Source organism: Oreochromis niloticus, linkage group LG18 (genome assembly GCF_001858045.2).
Source record: "Oreochromis niloticus isolate F11D_XX linkage group LG18, O_niloticus_UMD_NMBU, whole genome shotgun sequence".
NCBI lineage: Eukaryota > Metazoa > Chordata > Actinopteri > Cichliformes > Cichlidae > Oreochromis > Oreochromis niloticus.
The window spans coordinates 18,866,301-18,888,324 of NC_031982.2; the positions used below are offsets into that span (position 1 = coordinate 18,866,301).

At 42.3% G+C, this 22,024-nt stretch overlaps 2 protein-coding genes across 4 annotated transcripts in view; one reads left to right on the forward strand and one right to left on the reverse strand.

The window, feature by feature from the left end:
* The window catches only part of agap3 (ArfGAP with GTPase domain, ankyrin repeat and PH domain 3), a 119,800-nt gene extending 105,227 nt beyond the window's left edge, over positions 1-14,573 (forward strand). For all 3 annotated transcript variants that reach the window (XM_003437865.5, XM_019348147.2, XM_005476422.4), the window contains exons 16-18: positions 175-397; positions 10,078-10,333; positions 11,538-14,573. In XM_003437865.5, coding sequence (XP_003437913.1) covers positions 175-397; positions 10,078-10,333; positions 11,538-11,762 — 704 coding nt within the window. In that variant the 3' untranslated portion in view covers positions 11,763-14,573. The remainder of the gene's footprint in view (positions 1-174; positions 398-10,077; positions 10,334-11,537) is intronic.
* Positions 14,574-18,979: 4,406 nt separating this feature from the next.
* On the reverse strand, positions 18,980-21,579 carry gbx1 (gastrulation brain homeobox 1). Its single transcript, XM_003438100.5, has 2 exons — positions 20,706-21,579; positions 18,980-20,033 (listed from the first exon to the last, which is right to left on the reverse strand). Exons 1-2 carry the CDS (start codon positions 21,154-21,156, stop codon positions 19,519-19,521), a joined length of 966 nt encoding a protein of 321 aa, XP_003438148.1. The 5' UTR covers positions 21,157-21,579; the 3' UTR covers positions 18,980-19,518.
* Positions 21,580-22,024: the final 445 nt, after the last annotated feature.

Below are 22,024 nucleotides of genomic sequence, written 5' to 3' on the forward strand. Positions count from 1 at the left end.
GATACCGAATATTCTTGTCTGACTAATAGAATTGTGCTGTTTTTTTCCTGCAGATGTTACCAACATTAACACTTCCTCAAAATAGGCTCATCACAAATTTCCTGGTCAGGCTTTTAAAGCATCTCTTGTTACTACTTTAAATTTTTTGATTAATTCCTATCTTCTGTCACGCAGACCCCGACTGGGCCAGTTTGAACTTGGGTGCCTTGATGTGCATCGAATGCTCAGGCATCCACAGGAACCTGGGCACCCACCTGTCTCGCGTGCGCTCTCTTGACTTGGACGACTGGCCGGTGGAGCTCAGCATGGTGATGACTGCCATCGGTAACGCAATGGCCAACAGTGTGTGGGAAGGCGCTTTGGAGGGGTACACCAAGCCAGGGAGCGACAGCACCAGGTTAGCATACTTCTACAAATAAAGGTGCTGCTTAATGAAGCGTGCAGAGATTATAGAATGAGAAGGCAGCGCTGTCTTCTCTCCATTAGCTGCCATTTATTAGCCACCCACATTTGAACAGAGGCAATTCACATCGCAAAATGCTCCATAAGAAGCACCAGGGGTCCATAAATGTCAGCCTATTGAGCCAAAAACACAGTATTTTATGTCTGAGCGTCAGTCCATCCTGTACACACTGATCGCTGTGCTTCTCTTGTATCAGTCACTGCTTTGTTGTTATCAACAGTCTCTGTAGAGCTAAAATTTCCAACACAGTCTGCTCTGTTATGCTTCTGTCCCTCTGCCGACTCCACTGGAAAACCATATTTCACCAGAGGAATGTGACATCATTTTGCACTTGCTTGATAAATGCTCTGACTAGCTTCGTATCCATCATGTTTGTCATTTGATATGTAACTACTAATCAAGAGAAAATTATCAAACCAAAACCACATCTGAAACAGCTCTCTGTTCGGGCTTTCTTTTAACATCCAGCATGTGCCGATAAGTCTTGAACTTTCTCAGCACTGTTTGCAAAGCCAGTGTGTTTTACTTTAGATTCTGGCGAGCAGCTCTTGTTAATACGTTTTTCTTAAATGACACTTTTCCATTCACCTTGTGAACGCCTGTCCTAACCTAACCCACCCCGGCAAATACCTTTTCCCTTTCTTCTGAGATCTGGTAGGAGGATTGTTTGTCTCTTGGTGACAGGTGAGGCCTAGCGTTCCCGCCTGACTAATGATCTGCTGTGTGGCTGTGCAGGTAATTAAGCACACCATTAGGGCTAAACCCCACCCTGAGAGCCAAGCCCTCAGGTCCCAAGCTGCCCTGTCACATATCCATCATACAGGCCTGGGTCATCACTCTGTCTGTCACACAGAGACTGTCTGTAGGGTCTCCCTGGTGGCATTAGACTGTTTAACATCACAGCTTTGTAACTTTAAGAAAGCAGGATGTTTGGTTTCTTTCTTTGCTAGTACCTTTGTTTTTACATTTCAGAGACTAAAATCTTTCAAAATTTTAATTAAATATAGAATAAAATTAAAACAGGGAACCTTTTTATTGCAAACCAACATTTTTCGTTGGTGATAACGTATATATATTTTGATAGTATCAAATTAATGTAGCCAACCTGTCTTATAATGTTTATTTGTCCTCAAGAAACATAAATAGTGGTTAGGTTTAAAATTTTAATGTAACAGACTTTAACCTGGTAGAGGTGTAGCATCTTTGTTTTGTCATTTTAAGCCAATGCTGAAATGTTTAGTAGATTAAGACCGTATAATATGTTAAATAGCAAGAATGTGTTAAACATTAATGAACTGTTAATGAACTATTAACACTTTATAATGGTCCTACTTTGTAATATGAAAGGACTATTGCACTGGGGCAGCTGTTCTCTCAGGAGATAGACTGGGTCTTTTGCTGGTCGGAAGGTCAGAGGTTCGATTCCCCAGCCCCTCCAATCCATGTGTCGACGTATACTCAGGCAAAATACTGAACCCTGAGTCTGAGTGTTTAAATGTTACATAAAAGCACTAAGAGGGTGAATTGCAGTAGAAAGTGGTTTGAGTGCTAAACTAAAGCATGATATAAGTACCTGAACCATTTAGTGAAATTCAAACTGTTGGTGTGGAAGAGAATGTATTAGGAAGATGTCACGTTGGGCTATGAAAGCTTGATGAGCTGGTCATTTATTTTTGTAGCATTTTGGACTACAAATAGGTTAATCGGTTGAAACCTGTAACTCTAATAAGCACTTGAGTGATTATGAGTGGAAACGGTCATCAGTTCCCGGCCTAATTCCAACCTTCGGGTGATACTATGGCTTGATTGATACGGGCATTTTAGGCCAGTGCAGACTGTGTTTACAGTGGCGCTATTTACAAGCCAAAAGTGGCATATAAACAGTTAATATTACACTTATAACATATTGTTGCTACATGCCAAAACTTACTGTTGGAGTTTCATTAATTATGAAATGTAACCTCCAATATTGCTGCTAATTCATAGTCTTTTTTTCCGTGAGTTTAACCTTTGAAATCACTTATTATAGCTTAGATCGCTCAATAAGAAAGCAGCATAAGGCTGTAAAACTGTAAATTTGATCCTTTATGAACTACTTTCTTTAGGAAATGCATGTTTTTCTACTCACAGTTGGCCCACAAAAAATGATTCTGTGCAACATTGAGCAAGTTTTCAGTTATTTCTCCTCTTGGATCCATTCTCTGACTCTTCGGCCAGTTCAGACCTGAATGATGGCCTACAGTTGTTTATTGAATGGTATCTGTGTGGAAGTGCTCCACTGTGGACTTGATGAAAGATTATTGATGTTGATTTCTCTCCCTACCACTGTCAGTCGCACGTCGCCTCGAGCAGGAAGGTTCTTCATTGTCTAAAAAATCCGATCTTATCCCGGAGCAGCATCTCCATTAGTTTTCACTGTCAAACAATAAATCTCATTTGCAGGATAACTAATCTTTAGCCAAAAAACAGCACTTGGAAATATCATAGATGAACACCGGTCATTTCGATGCTCTGGACTTTCTGCTCTGCTTTGCATCGGACTATTTTGCTTTATCGTGAATGATGAATTCAAACCAATTTAATGGGATGCGGTTTCTTTTATTATTTTTATTGAATTCTGACGCCGCTTCTGTGGGTGCTTCTCTTAAATTGAGCACCGCACATAAGGGAGAATTTTAATTGTGTCACACCGGTGACATGCAGCAGCTTTGTGATGGCACCCAGGCAGGCGGTGTATGGCTCCTGACTTCTACTAAACATTAGTGACACCTAATCTAAACGATTCAGTAACTACCTGAATATCAAGTCGGCGTCTGATAGAATGTCTCCTGCAAGACTAGTTTTACCCCTTTTGCATTTTTGAGATTTAACTTAAAAGCACTCATCCACAAGATTGTTTTAGCTTATGATATTCGGGTGCGAAAGAACACAATATATAGATTTGTCGTACGCGCATCTGCACAGCAGTGCAATCGCTGGCGTAGAACAGAATGATTACAAACATCATAATAGAAAGCGTGTTAATATGCATGCATATGTACGTAGGATTACCTGCTTTTGCAGAAGAATGCAAGGTACCAATAAAGCACCATTTACAATGGTAGTAAATGATTTGCTGTAGTTAGTTTTTAAGTATGAGCTATTAACTAGAACTTGTTTGGGATTAACTAACTTTGCTTTGGGGTTTTTTTTAATCTGTGTGAGAATAATGCAATTAATGTAATTCACAAATAAATACCCACGCACCACTGTGTCACATGATCGTCAGCTATCAGGTGAATGATGTAGCCTTTTTATAGGATTTTTGTTATCATTAGATAAATATTTCTCAATGTTTTCTAAGTTGGTGTTAAATTTGAATATATTTGGAATAGGCATGTTAGACAAAGTCTCTTTGGCTTGTTATAATGCAGTTATAACTGCTATTGATCAACCAATAAATGCTCAGGGCTTTCAGGTTCTAATGAGCCATCAAGTCTGCTGGTTTTGGTGTTCAGTTTTTTAGTCCTCATCTTATAGGATCTCTTCCCAGAACGTAACAAGGAAAGCAGTTCGATTAAGTAAAATGCTCTTGTGCTAACGCCTTACAGCCAGCAGATTTATAAATAATTATTTATTGGTAAAGCGGTAAAGCTTCTTCAGTATCAAGTAGTGCCAACATGCTAACAGCAGAAGTCAGATCTGGCCAGGATACAGTTAAATGTGTGATAATAAATCTGCGGGAGCTGTGCATTGTGGCTGATCTCTGCAGTCAGCATATTGCAGGGGAGTTGTTCTTTTAATTAGCACCTGGGAGTCGTTGTGTTTTGCACGTCACCTCTAATTGCTTGGCATGTTTGTGATAGAAAAACACTACAGATTATTTTTACGGAAACTGTGGGAGAGGTCTAGCGGTTAACTTCACCCCATCCTTTGCCGCGCACACACACAAAAAAATGAAACGCATACACAAGACACCAAGACTCATTTGGGGGAGATGTCCTGGAGCGTGGACGGATGTGGACGGCTATCCCTCACTGACGTGGGCCTCTCACTGTCACCCTCTGTAGGCTCCGCGCTGCCCTCGGCCACAGGCAGGTAATAGCTCTGATGAGAGCCCTCCACTTTGTTTCAGAAATAATTTGCCACTCCTGCCGCCTGCAGGGGCTGCGTGGTAATAAAAATGAATCACACCGCTAACCTCTCCAAACCTGGCCCCGTTGCCTTTTTTAACCCCTTCTGCTCCAGCAGTGCCACCTTGGCGTGCCCTGCCAAGTTGTTTATTGCTGCTTTTTTTAAAAAAAAATATCAGCCATAAACTTCTGTTTTAGGATCTCACCAGATTGGCCTCTGCGCTACATATTAGTTCCCAAAACATGGAGCAAAGCTTCCAGGCTACTCACAGGTTACGAGTGCAGGAACACCAACTCTCCAGAGAGATTTTAGAATAGTTGGCCTTGCCAGGAGCCCCGGTGGAGGAAGAGTAATTAATTAAGACAAATGAATGACTGGGCCTTACCATGTCCTCTGCCTCTCTTTCTCTCTAAATGAAACCCACAGGTCAGTAATTAGCCCTGTGTGGGAGAAGTGGTACTGTAGTCACTAATTGCCCACATGCCACCGGGTTTCAGGGCCAGGTGGACATAGAGGATGGACTGCTTCATTGAAGAAGGGGCCTAAGCCATGAAATCAAGATTCAATATTGTTAGCATTAAAACAATAAAGACTAATAAAGAAAAAGAATCCAACTCAACTGCTTTATGTGATCGAGATTTTTTTTTAAACCTGCGTGCACTGGGACGCACGCTTAAGGGGGGCATGTGCTCGTCGTCCCCTCAGCTTTGTATGTGAGGCAAGGGTTCAGCAGGGGTTAACAGCATGAGCATTTAAGGGTGTTAGTCTTGCTGGCACAAAAACACAGCCACTCCATCATGAGGAGGCTGACAACCTCATTAATGTCACAATATATTCAACTCATCCCTCTGCCTGCCTACAGCAGCCAGATGCTTTTCCACTGGCCTTTCTTTAGAGCCCAACACAACAACCTTTTGAATTCTGGTCATCTGTTCAGACCGCACTCTTGAAGCGAGAAAAGCAGCATCAATTCCACTTGTAAAATATTTGTCTTAATTCTTTTGTGTTGTTATTCTCAGAGCAGAGCACACCGTGTCTACAGTGTAACCCGTTGGACCATAGGAGGCCTTATTTAGCACTCTTGCTGTGGCGTTTACTGTGTTGCTCCTTCATTTCTTGCCCTTAGCAACCTTTGATGCTTTGGGGCCCAGCTTTCTTTCCCTGTTGTGTGCTCTTTTTTTTTTTTGTTCATCTCAGTCGTTTCCCTCTGAGCCCCCTCTCTGTCTTTCTGCTGCTGCCCCTCTTCCTCACTCTCCCCTCACACACACACACACACCCACCCCTCGGTTTGTGGAAGTGAAGCTGCTGGCTGCATGGGAATTGGTCCCATACAAGTCGCCCACCCCCACTGTGAAGTCTGTTCAGGCTGGTCAAACCCAAAGACCCTTCCCTCTGCCATTTCCACCCTTCAGTGCGTCTGTTTGATGTATCCACAGTGACTTTGGATGATCATGGACGAGTGGGAGGAGCTTAGACGCTTTGATAGTTTAGGAGGACTCGGCATGTGAAAGATGTGCGATGGCCATCCTCCCGTTCCTCCAGGCCAAGGCACCGCTATTGCAGGCACTCAGATTGGTCATTCCTGTGGCTCCTCCACCGTTGGCTCCACCCGCTTTGTCTCAGTTTCCCTTCCCTTCCTATAAATTCCTGCTTGCCTTTGTCTTTCAGGCTTGACTAATTATCCTTGTTTGTTCCTCTTTATTTGAATTCAGTCATGTGTTCTTGACTCCGTGGGCTGGATTTAGGAGAATCATTCTGCCATTTGCCACTTAATTAAGTCAGGGTCAGAATCCATTGCTCAACGGAGAGCTGGAGGGACGGAGCTCTAATAGAATTATAAAAGAGGCCTTTCTCCACTGTTAAGGCTGCCTTTATCTAGGTGGGCTTCGCATAGGAAAATGAAAGGGGACACCAGCTCTAAGCAGGAATCCCGTTTCCACTTTAGAGTCAGTAAGCGTTTTGATGTTTGCCCAAAGATTACATTGGAATCAAAGCCAGAGAAAGAAAGTTAAACAGCAGTGATCGGCCGTGAGATAACTCTGGATGACGGAGGAAGTTTGGGGCGAAGCAAACACCTCTTCTGTTTTTGGTTGGAGGCGCAGGCATTTTTATTGGGAACCTTAAGATCCCCTCTAATCCCTAAGCAACAGAGAAATTTAGAACAACTATGTGCTCGAGCCTGGGTGGGGAAATTAGTGTCTGTGTGCTTAGATGTCTGCTCGTATGTAGAGAACTAACCATCAGTTCAATTTTCTAAATTTCCCCCCCATGCTGTGAAACTCACTCTCCTTTCCCTCTCTACCTCCCCTGCTACTCTGTCCTGGCACTTTGACATGCGAAATCTGCTGATTTTATTTTTCTTCCTCCTGCGGTGAGGAAGTGTCCTTTTCAAGGGTCTCAGTTTCCCCCCCCCTGACTGTCTAAACCCTGCCTCTGTTTGGATTGTTTTTCAATTTCAAACAAAAGACAGAGGCGGGATTACCATTTCACTTCCTTTCACACTCTGTCTTTCAAGTGGCAGCAGCTGAGGATTTTTTTTGTTTTGTTTTTTTTTTAAAAAACCACTGCCTGGCTGTTTTAGCTTTTTTTTTCTGGTCTGTCTAGAAAGAACAGTGAATTTGCTGAATTTAAAGCACAGCATCAGCAGTGAGCGAGGCCTTTTTCTGCAGGTCTCCAGGGCTGATTTCGTAGTGAGGGCTAACAAAGTGCCCTCAGGGCTCCTTTCTGGGTTGTTGACGTCTTCCTAATGGCTCTCCTCAGCCTTTTTGTTTTCACATCTTGGTGCTAACTTTCTGCCTCATTTAGCTCATATCAATTCACTGGGCTTTACAGATTCAGCATCTCATTCAGCGTCCAGCTCTCTGAAGCAAACTTTGGACAACAGGTTGTTTATAACCCTGCTCAGATTTTTGTTAAAGGTTGTAGAGTTTGCCTTCGGGATTACAGCCAGTCAGTCAGTTTTCTGACAAACTTAAATCTCTTTGGCTGTAAAGAAGGGAAATAATGGTGGACGGCAGGACGGCCCCTTCCTGTTCTGAGCAGACCACCGATTCTAAGGCCAATTGATTTGCTAACCGGCTTGTCCCCACATAATGACTGAGTAGGGATTGATGGAGGTCTTACACCATAAAACTGAGCCACAGCAATTGCCTGCTATTAGGGCTGTATTGTTGTTCACAGAATACCCTCTGCCTAAAGAAAAGATTTGCTTATGCTGTAGCGGGGGGGGGGACTTTCTCCGTCATTGCTGCCTTACATTACATTACCACATTCCCTTTGAGGTCATAATAAAAAAAAATGTACCCATATGTCTATAGGAGCAATTACTTTAAGGCTGTTTTAAGATGCGGGCTAAGTAGCTTTATGAGCTGCTGGGTTTTTTTTTTGCAGTTAATCAATCTCTGCTTGGGTGCTGATAGAAGAAGACTTGCCCCTTTTTCATCACATCCTTAACTCCTGTAGTTAGGGCGGGTGCCAGGCTGCTCTGTGCAAGACTGACTGCTTTGTGAAGTAAGCCTGGCAGCTGACATATGAGTCTGAACACGGTTGCTGTCTGTGGTAAGTCGGCAGCCTCGACACCTGGCTGCTAAGGCAGTAAAAAGTAGTGGCGAAGTTTGGTTGCTGTTTTTAAAATGGTTGTTTCTGATTGAGATTTCGCTAACAGGATCTGTTGCTAAATTACTGGGAATAGATTAAAACCAACAGTGAAGTTATCCTTTTAATTATCTGTGTAGCCAAGAATTTGACCGTACCATAGAGCTGCACTGTTGATGAAAAACACTTTGTATAAATGTTCCTTTCCTATGATGAACACAGGGAATGCACTTTGTTGTGCTGATATAAATTAGTGTGTGCATCAAATGTTTATTATTTGCTTTAAATGACTACTGAAAGCTCATTTTTATTGGTTAGCACTCCCTTAAACTTTTCCCCTTTTATTTTCGGACATTTTTTTGCAACTATTTTCATGTATGTGTGTCTGACCATAAGTCTGTTTATGTGTCTGTATGTTTCAATATATGTACTTATGTTCAATGTGTAACTTTTATTAATACTGTGAAGCACCCTATTTTTTGAAAAGTGCTATACAAATAAAATTATTATTATTATTATTATTATTAACCCACAGATTTTTTTTTTTTTTTTAAAGGTTTAATCTGTCCAAGAAATTTCCAGCTGTTCGGGAAAGAAAAAAAATATTTGTGAGCTATGTTTGGGGATTTCAGTTTGTGGGGAAATTGACGAGGGACCTACAGAGTGGAAAATATTAACAGATAAACTAACAAAACTCAAATCTTATTTGATGGATAGCTCAAACCAGAGCATGTAGAACTGTCTTACTTCATTTGTGTAAACCAGGTCTTTATAATAAGCTGATAAATACACAATATTATTCACTGTGTAGAAATAGATTCTTCCACTTCTCATCCAAAAGGTTAATTTTATTAATAAATGATTTGATGATGAAATACAGCTGAATTGAGTTAGAGTGTCCGTTTGTACTTGCTGCTATGCCTCGACCCGCTGATAGGGAGTCCCACGAGAGCCTTGTCACTCTAGCCAGCGTTGCTGCTTTAACTTATCCTTACAAACCTTCCCCGTTCTGTCACTCACCCACAAATCCAAACAACAGCCTCTTTTTGCTCCTCTTATCACACCTACTGACAGGGTCACCGGGTTAGTACCACACTGGGCATGCTCAGTCATTCGCGTATTGATATTGATTTTTTTTTCTCCCCCTTTCCTATTTGTACAGTTTGTATGTGGGCACAGAATGAAATGGGGGGTCAAGATGGAGAGCAATAGATAGAATTCTGCCTGGTGATAGAGGATGGAGCCTTCCCTCATCCTCTATTCTCTGCTGCGGGCTGGAGTGAAGGAGCCCCACATCCCACTGTCCCTTTCTGGCTGCCATTCAGCCCCATCGATCTGACTCAGGGCCCAGCCACCCCAAGGGAGACTGGGGCTCTGAGACACACTGCCTCTTTTGTGGAGGGGATCCACCAGTTCAGACTGACAGCCGACAGCGCTGATAAAAATACGTCCCCCGCCTTCCCGTATTGTCCACAGCAGACATGCTGTTCAGGATGTGTAACCTTTAGAAAGCTGGCCAGGCTTTAACGGTCATGCTGACGACCATAATCACTAGAAACTGGAATATTGCCCAAAGCGTCACACCCTTTGGCATTCTCTCATCTTTCCAGCACATCTTGCTGTATTATTTCCCACTGTGATAGTGAAGGCTAGTCACTTTCCTGTGCTCTAATAATTTAGAAATGTCACTGCACTCCGGTGAGTCTCTTAGGCCAATTACGCTAATATTTCCCCTGTGTGTCTGCATTTCTCCTTTTGTACATGTCTTTGCCTTTACGTCAAGGCCTCTAAATTATGAGATACGTTTCGAGAAAGTTCTTTAACTTGGGTGCGAAATTGCTCATAGCGTGTTCGTCATGTTTCACCCTGCCTGACCTGCGGTGCCCCTGTCATTTCCTTCCCTCCAGGGAAGAGAAGGAGCGCTGGATCCGAGCCAAGTACGAGCAGAAGCTGTTCCTGGTGGGACTGCCCCAGTCAGATGTGCCTCTGGGGCAGCAGCTGCTTCGGGCGGTGGTGGAGGATGACCTGAGGTTGGTGGTGCTGCTGTTGGCCCATGGCACCAAGGAGGAGGTTAATGAGACCTACGGGGATGGAGATGGACGCACCGCTCTGCACCTCTCGTGTGCTATGGCCAATGTAGTCATCACACAGCTGCTCATCTGGGTGAGTGGGCTCCACTGAGCGTTGTGGGGAGCATTGTTAAAGGTGGATGAACATTTGAATCAGCATTTGCAACTGTCAGTCATGGAAACATTCTTTTTAAATTTACTTATTAAATGATTTTAAAGTAATTTAAAAGTCATTTTAGGGGAAATTATCTGGAAATCTACACAAACTACTCTCTCATTGTATGTTTTGGGAAAAATAGTAGCAAAATAAGTACTTTAGTACTTAGTATTAGGTGGCATTTTGAATTGGATGGACAACAGAGGTATTTCAGTGAGTAACTGGGCATAAATTCACAACATGGAAGAATTCATTTGGCAATGTGAAAAAAAAGAGGAGAACCTTGGGGGAAGGCAAATGTAGGAGGCAAAATATTATTGAATATTAGTATTTTCACACAAAATTTCAATATACCTCCGATTAGCCAGCACAATGACTCAATGCAGTGCTGAGCAAAAGTCTTGAATCACCCCTCATTTGTTTCAAAGAGCCAGGCTTTCTTGTAATGTTTTTAAAGTGGTCCTGAGCAATAGTTCTCCAGGCTTTCTGAAGATCCTTAAGGGTTTTCTTTGGACATTTGCTGCTGTGGGTTGGACACGTGCCTGACCATTTTCAGAGGAGTGTTTTTCCTAAGCTGCTTAACACTGACTTACGAATCATTCAAGTATAAAAACGGCACTCACAACTTAGCAAAGAACCATTTTTTAATTAGTCATCATCATTATGTACAAAGGAGATAAGGAGAAAACAGTGTAAACAAGAACTGGACTGAAAATCAGCCCTAACAGGTCTCAGTACGTAAGGAGGTCACTACAATGTACAAAGCTTGCCTAAAAGAGGCTGTGTTGAAAAATACATGTGGTCATACCAAATGTTGGCTTTTGTGCTCGTTCAGATTTAACAACGTCTTTCTTATATGCTGTATTTCCAACTTTCCTAGCAAAATACAAAGAAATGGGGGGTGGAGGATGGCTCAAGACTGCACAGTACTGTACCACCCCACCAAAAAAGGGCTTAATTACAGAGTGCTTTCAGGGAAATCAAAAATGTATCACATTATTACTAAATCTAATCAATGAACCTAAATCATAAGCATTAATTCCAGAAGACGTGCCAAAAATAATGTGTAGTTGCTTGTACTTTATGCTTATGTCCTAAATTTGGCCTTTGTTCTTTTCTTGCCAACCATTCTCTCCCACAGTACGGTGTGGATGTGAAAAGCCGAGATGCCCGCGGCCAGACGCCGCTGTCCTACGCTCGGCGGGCTGTGAGCCAGGAGTGCGCGGACATACTACTCCAACACGGTTGCCCCAACGACACCAGCAGCCTGACCTCCGTGCCCACGCCCAACATGAGCCGCCGCAACCCCAACATCAACAACAACAACGCCCAGTGTGAGCTCAACCGCAGTATCAGCATCATGTAGGAGCCAGAAAGCAGCTGCAGACGAGCACCCACCTAAACCCACCCGTGTCTCCTCCCAGTATTTCCTCCTCTGTTTCTCACACTGTGTAACCCAAAACCAGTACGCACGGATAGGTATCAGGAGTGACGGACCTACTGCAGATATTCCACCGCGCTGACAGAAGTGGGAGCGTTTGGGGTTTCGGACATTGTACATTGTTTATTTTATATTATTATTTTTTATTCCTGTTGTTTGTTAAATTTATTCAATCTCGGTCTGAAGTGATCACGATGAGCTTTAAGCTTTTTTGTTTTTTAAGCGTCAACCAAACAAATGACTTACTTTGGCATTCATACCTACTCTACGAAAAGCATTTCCTTAATGCTTGAACATTTCCTTTTTATGTCTTCCCCTTCTGCGATGTGAACTGATTATACAGTGTGAATGAGAAACTTCCTTCAAATTTCCAATCCTAAGTGTAATAACATAAAACTGTAAAGAATAGTTTTAGAAGTGACAAAACACTGATGTGGGAAAGAAACTAAATCTCTCTTGATATCAGTGGCTGTTGCAGGCTTTCGTAATGATGCATGTCTTCAACACAGCTATCAAACTCTTGACATACTATTCATATACAAAGGCAAAGCAATTATAGTTAAAGAGTCCAAATGATTTAGATACTTAATTTACAGGGAAATGGATTCAGATCATCATAAAGGAGTTGATTGCACAATTCCTATCGGGTGAAATTGAGTCATTTCCTTCGCCACCCTTATCGTGATGCTCGGGTAAAAGTGTCCGTGACTACAAAGGAATTAAGGGGCATAATGTTTTATGACCATTGAGCCACATGGCTTTGTACGCGTTCCTCTTCAATCAGAATTCATTCAGATTCAAAGGTTTGATTAAAGCAGTGAAATTGTGCCATTACGATCTTTTTGTTGGAGTAATTTCCCAAATGACAAGATTGTGTTGATAATTGACACAGATTCGCGCAATTTCATCCCGTGAGCGTCCTGGAATATCCACTCGCCTCCTGTGGCCGAAGGCTGTCGTATTTGGTACTCTAAAGAAGACTTCCTCTGTTGTTGCTGTGAAATGCATATACTGGTACTGTGTGTGTGTGTGCGCCCGGGTGTGCGTCCATACATAACGCTACGATACGTTTGTGCTTGCGTCTTCGTCGTGCAACTGGGCATTTCTGTTGTTGAAAGGACGCCGGGGAGGAGACAGAAACTGTCAGTGACGATTTGGGATCATAACTGTGTAACAATGTACAGACCACTGTAAAAAGTAGTTCTTCTTCCTTTGCCTTATTCCTTATAAGAAGTTTGAACTTAGTTGATGAAAAGCAGCCTTTTACCTTCTCCTTAAACCTCTGTGCTCTCCCTCTGAGAACCTGTCAGCCCGAAAGCAGGGAGTTAACAACAAGCATTCACGTGACTGACGTGAGACATTTAGGGATTCAAATGAGCAAAGATGTTCATATATATAGAGAGACGAGTATACTTAGTTTGCATTATTACAAATGTACAGTATTCCACAGACGTGATAAGCCAACTCATTTAGAGTAAGTGGGACTCGGACATAAAAATGACTTTAGATGGAGTCGGCACAATGTGGGTGTATTTCTCCTTTTATTAAACTGCCATTTGTGAGGTTTTAAAACATCTTTATTTTACGTGTTTACATGGGCAGAATGTTTGTTTACAGAGCAAGTTATGAACTTGGTACCTCTACATGGTTTTATTGTTGCGTTACAGTATTCCTGTTTTCAGAGCCTACTGAAAATGACCATGGGGTCAAAAGAGGGTTTTGTTCATCCAGGCGATGGAGATACTGTAAAGGAACGTTTTGACATTTAAAAACAAAAATGCTTATTTGCTTTCTTGATGGGAAGATTGTGTACAGATGTTTTTCCAGAGCAGCCATTTTCACATGAAGTAGTTATCAACCACATTTGGTAAAGGTTCTACTTAGGTACATTACACCTTGTTTACGGAGCCGTTACCACGATGGAACTAGGCTTAATAAAGAAGTTACACCATACGTCCCTATATGTCTGGGGTTTCTTGCTCTGGAGTTTATGCACACCTAACAGTCGTATCGATCTTCCTGTCTTCCTCCCAGCAAGAGGCGCATAAGCATATTTAATAAAATGTCAACTTAATCTTTGAAGACATCCCCAAAAGAAATCAAACTGACTTCTTTGAATTTACTAGTACTGTAATGTGATACTGGCCTTATTTCTGATCTTTACTTGACCAACCTGTTTCATGAGTGCATTTTATTGTCCAAGGGGATCAGTAAGAGGAGTTAAGCGTGTACAGTGATTACCCTTATTTACATACTGTAGATGATTTTTTTTTTAAAAAACACTAGAAATCTGCCTGTTTTTCCCCCTGAAAACAAGATGAAGTGTACATATTAGCTTAATGCTTTTATCTGAAGACAAACTCCTGAACTGAAATGGTTTTCGGTCTTCCTGACCAACAAACCGTATTTTGATATGTTTTTTGTTTTGTTTGTTTGTTTCTTCTTTGGCATATTTTTTTAAGGTACTTCTGTTTGGTCTTGCCGTTAACCGACCATCTTTGGTACTTGTGTATAATGATGTACATTTAACATATTTATAATGCAGTATGTAAATATATTTTCTTGTTTTTGTTTTGTTTTTTGTTCATTTTCCTATTGTAATTCCTTTACATTCAGAACGTGAATCAAAAGCTAAAGAATAACTTGTTGTATGCTTGGATGCTTGGCTGACTGTTGACCTATTAATAAACACTCAAATAAAAACGATGTAGCCTTCCCTGGATTTAGGGAAATCGACGCATTTGTCTTGTGTGCGTATGTGTGTGTGTTGCTCATTCATTATCCATCACACTCCTGTCTCCCCCATCTCTTGTCCTGCTGTGCCTTAACGGTGAAGGTGAGGCTTTCTTTCAAATTAGAAGTCGCGTTTCCTCTTTTGCGTGTCCCTTCATCAAACTTCGTGTCCGAAACAACTCAGCCAGGCCTGCCTCGAGGTAAGTGAACCACCCTCTTCACTTCCTGCTCGAGGGACCCCCAACAGTTGCTGAAAGAGGATTAAGATAAAGAGCTGGGCTTAGTGTCAGGCAGCACAACACTGTGGGGAAAACTGAAAGATCTGTGTTCAGAGGAGTCAAGCCCTCACTAATCCACTTCTTATTTCCTGCTAATCTTGTCTCGGCATATCTTCATCCCCTTCCCCTTTCTGTTGACCAGCATTGTTTGCTCTTTATCACCTGGTTTCTCTTTAGTTTCTCCTCTTCCTCCCTCAGCGCTGCCTTGAAATGGAGACTGACTCCCCCAGGTCACGCTTTAGAGCTCTTAAAAACAAATTTTCTCAACCAGCTTCCTTATTAGTAATTGGGTAGTATTGTCTTTGCTTACTTCACCTTGCGGATTAGTGACCTTCCTCTGTAGTCTCCTCAGAGGGAGGAAATTAATAGGGCTAATTTAGAATAACATTATCACCAGCTATCCTTTAGCAGCATTAGACGGGAGGTGTTCAGTTGCTGTCATGAAAAATCGAATCCTTCTCACATTCCTTTGAACTCATTTTCGTTTATAGTCGTGTTTTTGGCCTCTATGCACTAATCATGAGATATATACCTAACGATTCCTCCTGTTTGGCTTTTGATAGCAATGAGCTATCAGCTTACAAAGAGCTGAGAGTTAACTCAGATTAAGGTAGCAGGCAATGAAACCCAGGGAATGTAAAACAAATGATGTCAAATGAACCTTTAAAGGAAGTCTGTGGGACTATTGCAAGATCAGGTAACACTCTTGTGTTTTGTTTATTAATAATAATTGTAGATTTAAGATTTATAAACCTTCAAGGTCTTTAATGTCAAAATTTAAAGGGTTTGCTCGCACATACCTAAACTAGTGCTTGTCTGTTCTTACCTAGGGAGAAAAAAAAATCGGTCTTGTAATTTATTACTATGCCTCGTGTCTTGGCAGACCCCGGCCACTTGTGTTTGTTGTGGTGAGACTGGAGCGCTTGTTTGCACCGCCATGTGTTTTGATATTTCATCAGGGCTTGCTAAACAGTGAGGAGGGCTCTCTGCCGCCCACCTCTTCTCAGACAAATTGCCTCTGAGATTGCAGAGGTGGGTCTGAGGCTGATGGATGGGCACACAAAGACCTGACGAGACCATATTTGCAAACATTAAATCCATACTTCCCTTATGCAGAAGCTGCTTGGCCGCAGGTCACCGGCAGTGAGTGATGCACCTAGTCCTGGTATGAATGCTGCATCAAGGTGGCACTGAACAAATGTTTATCTTACATGTTCCTTGCTGCCTGTCCTGATGTGGATGTGTTCTGTTGCTCCCTGTTTTTCCTCCTCTTTTCAATCTTGCAGTCTCTTTAACCAGTAATTATATCCTCTCTTGCCCTGACCCTCTCCCCTCTCCTGAATCCCCACAGACTTAAACATCCATTTATCAATTCCAGCTCCATCATGTCTGAGCAGTACATCCATGTTGCACCCTGCCCTTCCTGACTGCCCCATGTCTCCATACTCATTTCCCCATGCTCTCAGTGATCGACCTCTCTTTCCCTACTTGCTGCCCAACCTGGCTGCTTCATACCCACCGTGCCATCTTCCTCTTCACCCTCCTCTCACTCCTTTGTCTTATATAAACGCTCTGTTCCCATCACTCTCTCCCTTTCCCTCCTTCTTCCCTTACTTTCTCTCCCCTTCCCCGTTGGCTTTTGCCTGCATTTTGCTGTTAATTTGCCTGAGAATGCATTAGCTGTAATGAAGGCTGAGGGCCGAGGGAATCCTCCAGGGTTCCATTAATCATCCCCCCTCAGACAGGCAACCTTGATTACAAGTGGCAAGAAATTCATTAGAGCCGGGCCTCTGACAACTCTTATCTCCGCCACTAGATCTGACTCATTAGGCAGCCAAATTAAAGCTATGATGGCCCTGATGAAACTCATCGCTTGTTTATCTTGTGCGATTTGATGCATCTGCCCATACATCACTGTAGCCACGACCGTCCGGACCCTCCCAAGAACTCAGGCCTCCAGTCGGCGCTGAACAGCCTGCACACTCACACAACCAAGCCAGTAATGAGCTCCCTCGCTTTCCTCCCTCCCTCTCCCTCTCTCTCTATCTCTGCAGGTGGGAATGAGGGAATAGTTACACGTCTTTGCTGGAAAGAACTTCTGATATTTCAATTTGTGATTCAAGTAGCGCAATGGCAGAATATGGAGTCTCGAGATTGAAGTGTTTACTGAATGTGCGGCTTAAAAAGAACAGACTATTAGAAACTTTGAATGGATTAACACAGTAACCCGAGAAACTCAAGTCTGCTACACATTACTCTCCCCCAGAAAGCTTCTGCCTGTTAGTAATTCATTAATAATAACAGCAATATTATTTCTTGCCACACTAACAGCTCTAAACCTGCAGGATCTCCGTGATAACAGCCAGGGTGAAGCCAGTGCCTATCATGAGTTTTGTCATGGCTCCTCATCGTCAGCCCCTCCATGCAGCGCATGCATGGGGACTGAAATAGCTGTGGCACTCTGGCACAGTGACGTGGAAATAACCATCTATATTAGTCAGCTCTTGGACCATAATCAAACTTCCACTGCACCTTCACACGGTCATCACTCCTTGAATCCCCATGTGAGTGTCACAATCTTAATGCATGAGGTGGACGGTGAAATAAAGTTTACTACTCATGGGTGCCCGGGTCATGAAGTGTCTGTTTATGCTCTGAGGTCAAGCCTGTATTCAACAGAGGCGTGAGGAAAATTAAATGTAAAGATGATAATGTCTGGTGCTATTTGAGATTATTTTTTTAAACCCAAACCCACCTTATTGTGGCAAAAGTTTAATTTCATGAAATATTAATGATATCTGAGGAATCCTGCCCCATTAACATATTTCAAATGATAAATAAATAAACGTGATCTGACGTCTACTGAATCTTTTTGGAAACACGAAGACCATCTGATATAAAGTTTAAAAAAAATCCAACATAAGATTTTGTGCAAGCAGTTCAGAGACAGCGTGTAAACCCAGGACCGTGATGCACATGAAAGTTTTCACAAAAACACCAAGCCTTCCTCCTGTAATAGGGTAGCTGTTTCTGGACCTTATTTTGGTTAGAGATTATGTTAATATTGTTGGCATGTACAGTAAAATTTCCGATTTGATTTCATTTAGCACCGCTTTTATTCGCTCAGGTCTGTTTCTGTAAATACAAGACGAATGATTGCATTTACTAGCTACAGGTCTTTGCATCTATCCTCAAGAAAATCAGCGTTTTAGGAGCAATATAGCTTCTTACAATCATAACATTCATTAAAAATCAAACTTATAAATATCATATACTTCGGCCATTGAAACAACAGATGAAATACTTCATATTTTAGTAAATCTCGAAAGATGTCGACCTTTCTGAGGGATATTAGTTGGATTAAAATGATACATAATGTATCTCGTATCTATTAGGTGACACAGCACCAAAAATTATGCCTTCAAAGCGGACTTTAACGCGTCCTATTAAATGACTTCTTGTTCATATTTAGTTCTTTTTGGATCGATTTACAAAAAAACATTTTAGCGCCACGAGATTAGAAAGAGCTGATGTCTGTTTGTGTCGGCGCAGTGACTGATAGAGAAGTTCATTACAGAGTGTTGAATGTGCTCAGCCTAATGAGGATCCATCAGTTCAGTTGAGACAACATGGCCTCCTAAAGAGAAATCAATCACTGCTGCTGCTACTTAAAAAAGACTGCTCCACCTCTCAGGTCCTTGATGTATCTAAAATAAAATAAAATAAAATAAAATAAAATAAAATAAATAAATAATAGATTCTAAAAGAAATTGCAACTTCAGGGAATTAAGACTAACAGATGTGCAGCAGGAGCTATGAAATTACATAAAAACAGACATTAATGTGCTTCTAACGCCTTACTGAAACTCTCTAAAAAAAAATATGCTTTAAAAACGGTCTTCTAAGTCCAAAAAAATGAACAGAAATATTTTTTATGATAAAATTTCAACGTTTCATCAGGATATATTTTTAGTCAAAACAGCCGCCTGACCGTAGGCTTTTTTAATGACCTTGTTCAATAATCTTTCATGATGTTTAAACAGTAAAGGCCACCTTTGTTTTAATTTTAGCGTAATCAAATGATTTCAACAGCTGTTGCTCTACATTTTAATAACAATGATTCAACCTGGATTCCAGCTTTCGTATAAAGCGATTTATTAGGTCAATATACTTTACAGTTGTCTCTTGTTTGGTCGTTAATTCCTTCACATTTTTTTTTGTTCTTCCACAAATAGCTTTAAAAGGTGGTTTCTACACTTGCCAAACAAAAAACGCCTTAAGTTACATGCAAATGTCTCCAACAAATTGTACGAAACACAAAACAAACAAACAAAAAAATTAATCCAGAATAGCTTCACCAAATGAGGACATGCACATAACCAACAAAACAGTTTGGTCCTACATATAAATACTTAAAAAAAATCTTTACAGTCGCATCTCATAGTGCTCATTTGTACCAGTTTTTACCCATTTATATTTACATATTAACAGAAACAATAAATAAAAATGAGAGCATATTGCCAAATAATTGGTCTGTCTGTGAGTAAATCCTCTTCTCCCTCAGACAAAATAATTGGATCATCCTTTTTGTGCTTCATGCGTTCAACAAATCAGTGGAACCTAGAGTCAAGTGTTTCTAATAATATTCTTTTTTTGATTTTCATCTGAGTTCATGGCCTGGTCCCTTGCTCTATTTGTTGATGCTGACTCCTCACAGCGAACCTGTTGACGTGCACCGGGATGGGGACCACAATTTTGGGATTTCTCACCGGTTCTCCCGACCGGTTGTTGACGTTGCCCGCTTTGATCCGTTTCCACTTGGCCCTACGGTTCTGAAACCAGATCTTCACCTGCACCTCGCTCAGTTTGAGTGCGTGTGCGATCTGGGAGCGTTCAGTCAGAGAAAGGTATTTTTTACAGTGAAACTCCTTTTCGAGTTCGAGCAGCTGCTCGCTGGTAAAAGCTGTTCGTCTCCTCCGGCTCTTCCCTGCTGAGCTGCCGGTCGGTAGCGCCTCCTGCGAGCCCGTTTTTAGTTTGCTCTTCTGGGACAGGGCGCCGCAGTTGTTGCCGTCCGAGAAACTTTCGTTCTCGCTGTCCGCGGAGCTGTCCTCTCGGTCGCTGCAAACTGTGTCTGCTGATTTTAGGTCCAGCTTCTCGTCGTCTGAACTGTAGAGTTTGGTCTCGCCTAAAATGTGAAGATAAACAAAGAACACACGAAAACATACGCATTTAGTGATTTTATAGTTTATGAGCCCGCAAATCAGCGGTGACAGCTGCAGATGTCTCACAACGTTGGACGACACTTGGTGTGTTTTGGGAAAAAATAAAAAAGGCTGGCAGAGATCATGTGAAAGAACTTTTAAAAAAATAAATAAATTTCAGAAAAAAAAATCACATCAGTCATGCTGAATCATCACAGCGGTTTGTTTGTGGTCACTCAGTTGTTCCATGAGTTTCCACTGCAACTGAGAAACGTAGAAAATGCTGCATCCACATATAGACTGGAGTTATTCTTGGCATTTAGCTCTGTTTTATGCTATAATAAAGACTGGTTCAGAAAACATTTCAAATACGGCCTTTTAAAATAGCAAATGTGCCTGTAACGGCAGTTCCCTCATAAAGCTTCGCTCTATGCTGCATACTCGGGATTTAGTAAAATGCATTTTTAATCAAGAGCTCTAAATGTGAAAAGATGAGATTAACTAGAAATATACACTATACCTGCTAATTCATCTTCACCCAAGAGGCCACTAATCTCCGCTTTATCGCATTTTACGCACAGTGGTCACTTTTACGCGGCAGCCCCGAGGCTTAAATATAATGAAAGAGAATGACTTGTAGAAGTGGTTGAGCCTACCTGATATTGTCTGAAAAGTTTCCGAGAAGTTGAGCATCTCAGAGCTCTTCTCCCGGCTGTGCAGCTCCTCGGAGTGTGGGCTTTCTTGCCTTCTCGCTCCCGGGTCGGCAGCGCTTAAACGTGGACCAGGCAGCTCTTGTGGTGGATAGAAACTGTCCGGGGGATCCGAGAAACTTGGCATCGTTGTTGTGAGCGCAACCATGGACGGCACCCCCTGTCCCAAACTGGCACAGAACGTGTTGGTGAGTCGTCCCGCAAAAGAAGCCAATGGCGCGAGTGGAGGTATACCAGACGATAAAGGGGAATGGGATAAAGCTTGTGGGATAACCAAAGGTCTGTACGGCATGAACATAGGATAGCCCGTGTAGAGCAGGTGTCCCGGTCTGGGCTGAGGGGTCCCTATCAGGGAATCGATTGAAAACGCCGTCCCTTGCCCGCCTGGTCGCTGCATTTTGCAGGCAAACACTTTTGTTCGGTGAAAACTTGAAAGCAAATGTCCTTCCGTCGACGACGAGCAAAACTTTCAGTTTAAAGAGAGCGTGAATTGAAAGTAGATCCTCTGCTGTGTTGTCATCCCTGGAAGTAGACCTCTTCTTCGGATATCTGCGCTCTAAATGCTTCAGTCAGTCGGACGCTTTGTTGTGTGCACCAGCGCTACCTTTTCCCTCTTATTTGTCACACACTGAGACATAAACACACGCTCCCTCTTTCTATCTGTCCCCTCTTCCCAACTCCTCCCTTCACCCCTCTCTGATGCACAGTGTGTGTGTGCGCGAGGAAAGAGAGGGCGAGAGCGCATTGGTTATCATCTGCAATACAAGAAGAATGAAAAGGGGGTGTTTCCCTGGGGGCTCATCCATCTTCCTCAAATTACGCTTCATTTCCTTATTCAGCCTCTGACTTTTTGGCCGTCTTGAGAGGCGGTAGTTTCCCAGTGGAGACCAAATAGACGAGTCACCCCCCTCATCCACCCCCCTCAAGCCCTCCTCCCCTTTTGCCAGGTTCACCATTGACTGCAAAACGGTGTGAGAGACTGTTCCAGCCCTTCCCCTTCTATAATCGTTGACCACACCAACCCAATCAGCTATTATTAATTTTGATTGATGATAAGTAATTACTCTGGATTCAAGGGACAGCATAAAACAACGGTGGCTTTTGTTGAAATATTGGGACCGATGGGCATCAGAGTCGGGAGGGAGGAGAGGCAGATGTTTCTCCCATTCTCCGCGGCTAAAAACAATGCGTTTGGCTTCAGAAAGAAGAAGTGCCACGACAATCGCTCCCCGGAGAGAGAGCAAGCGAGGTAGAGAGAGAGAGAG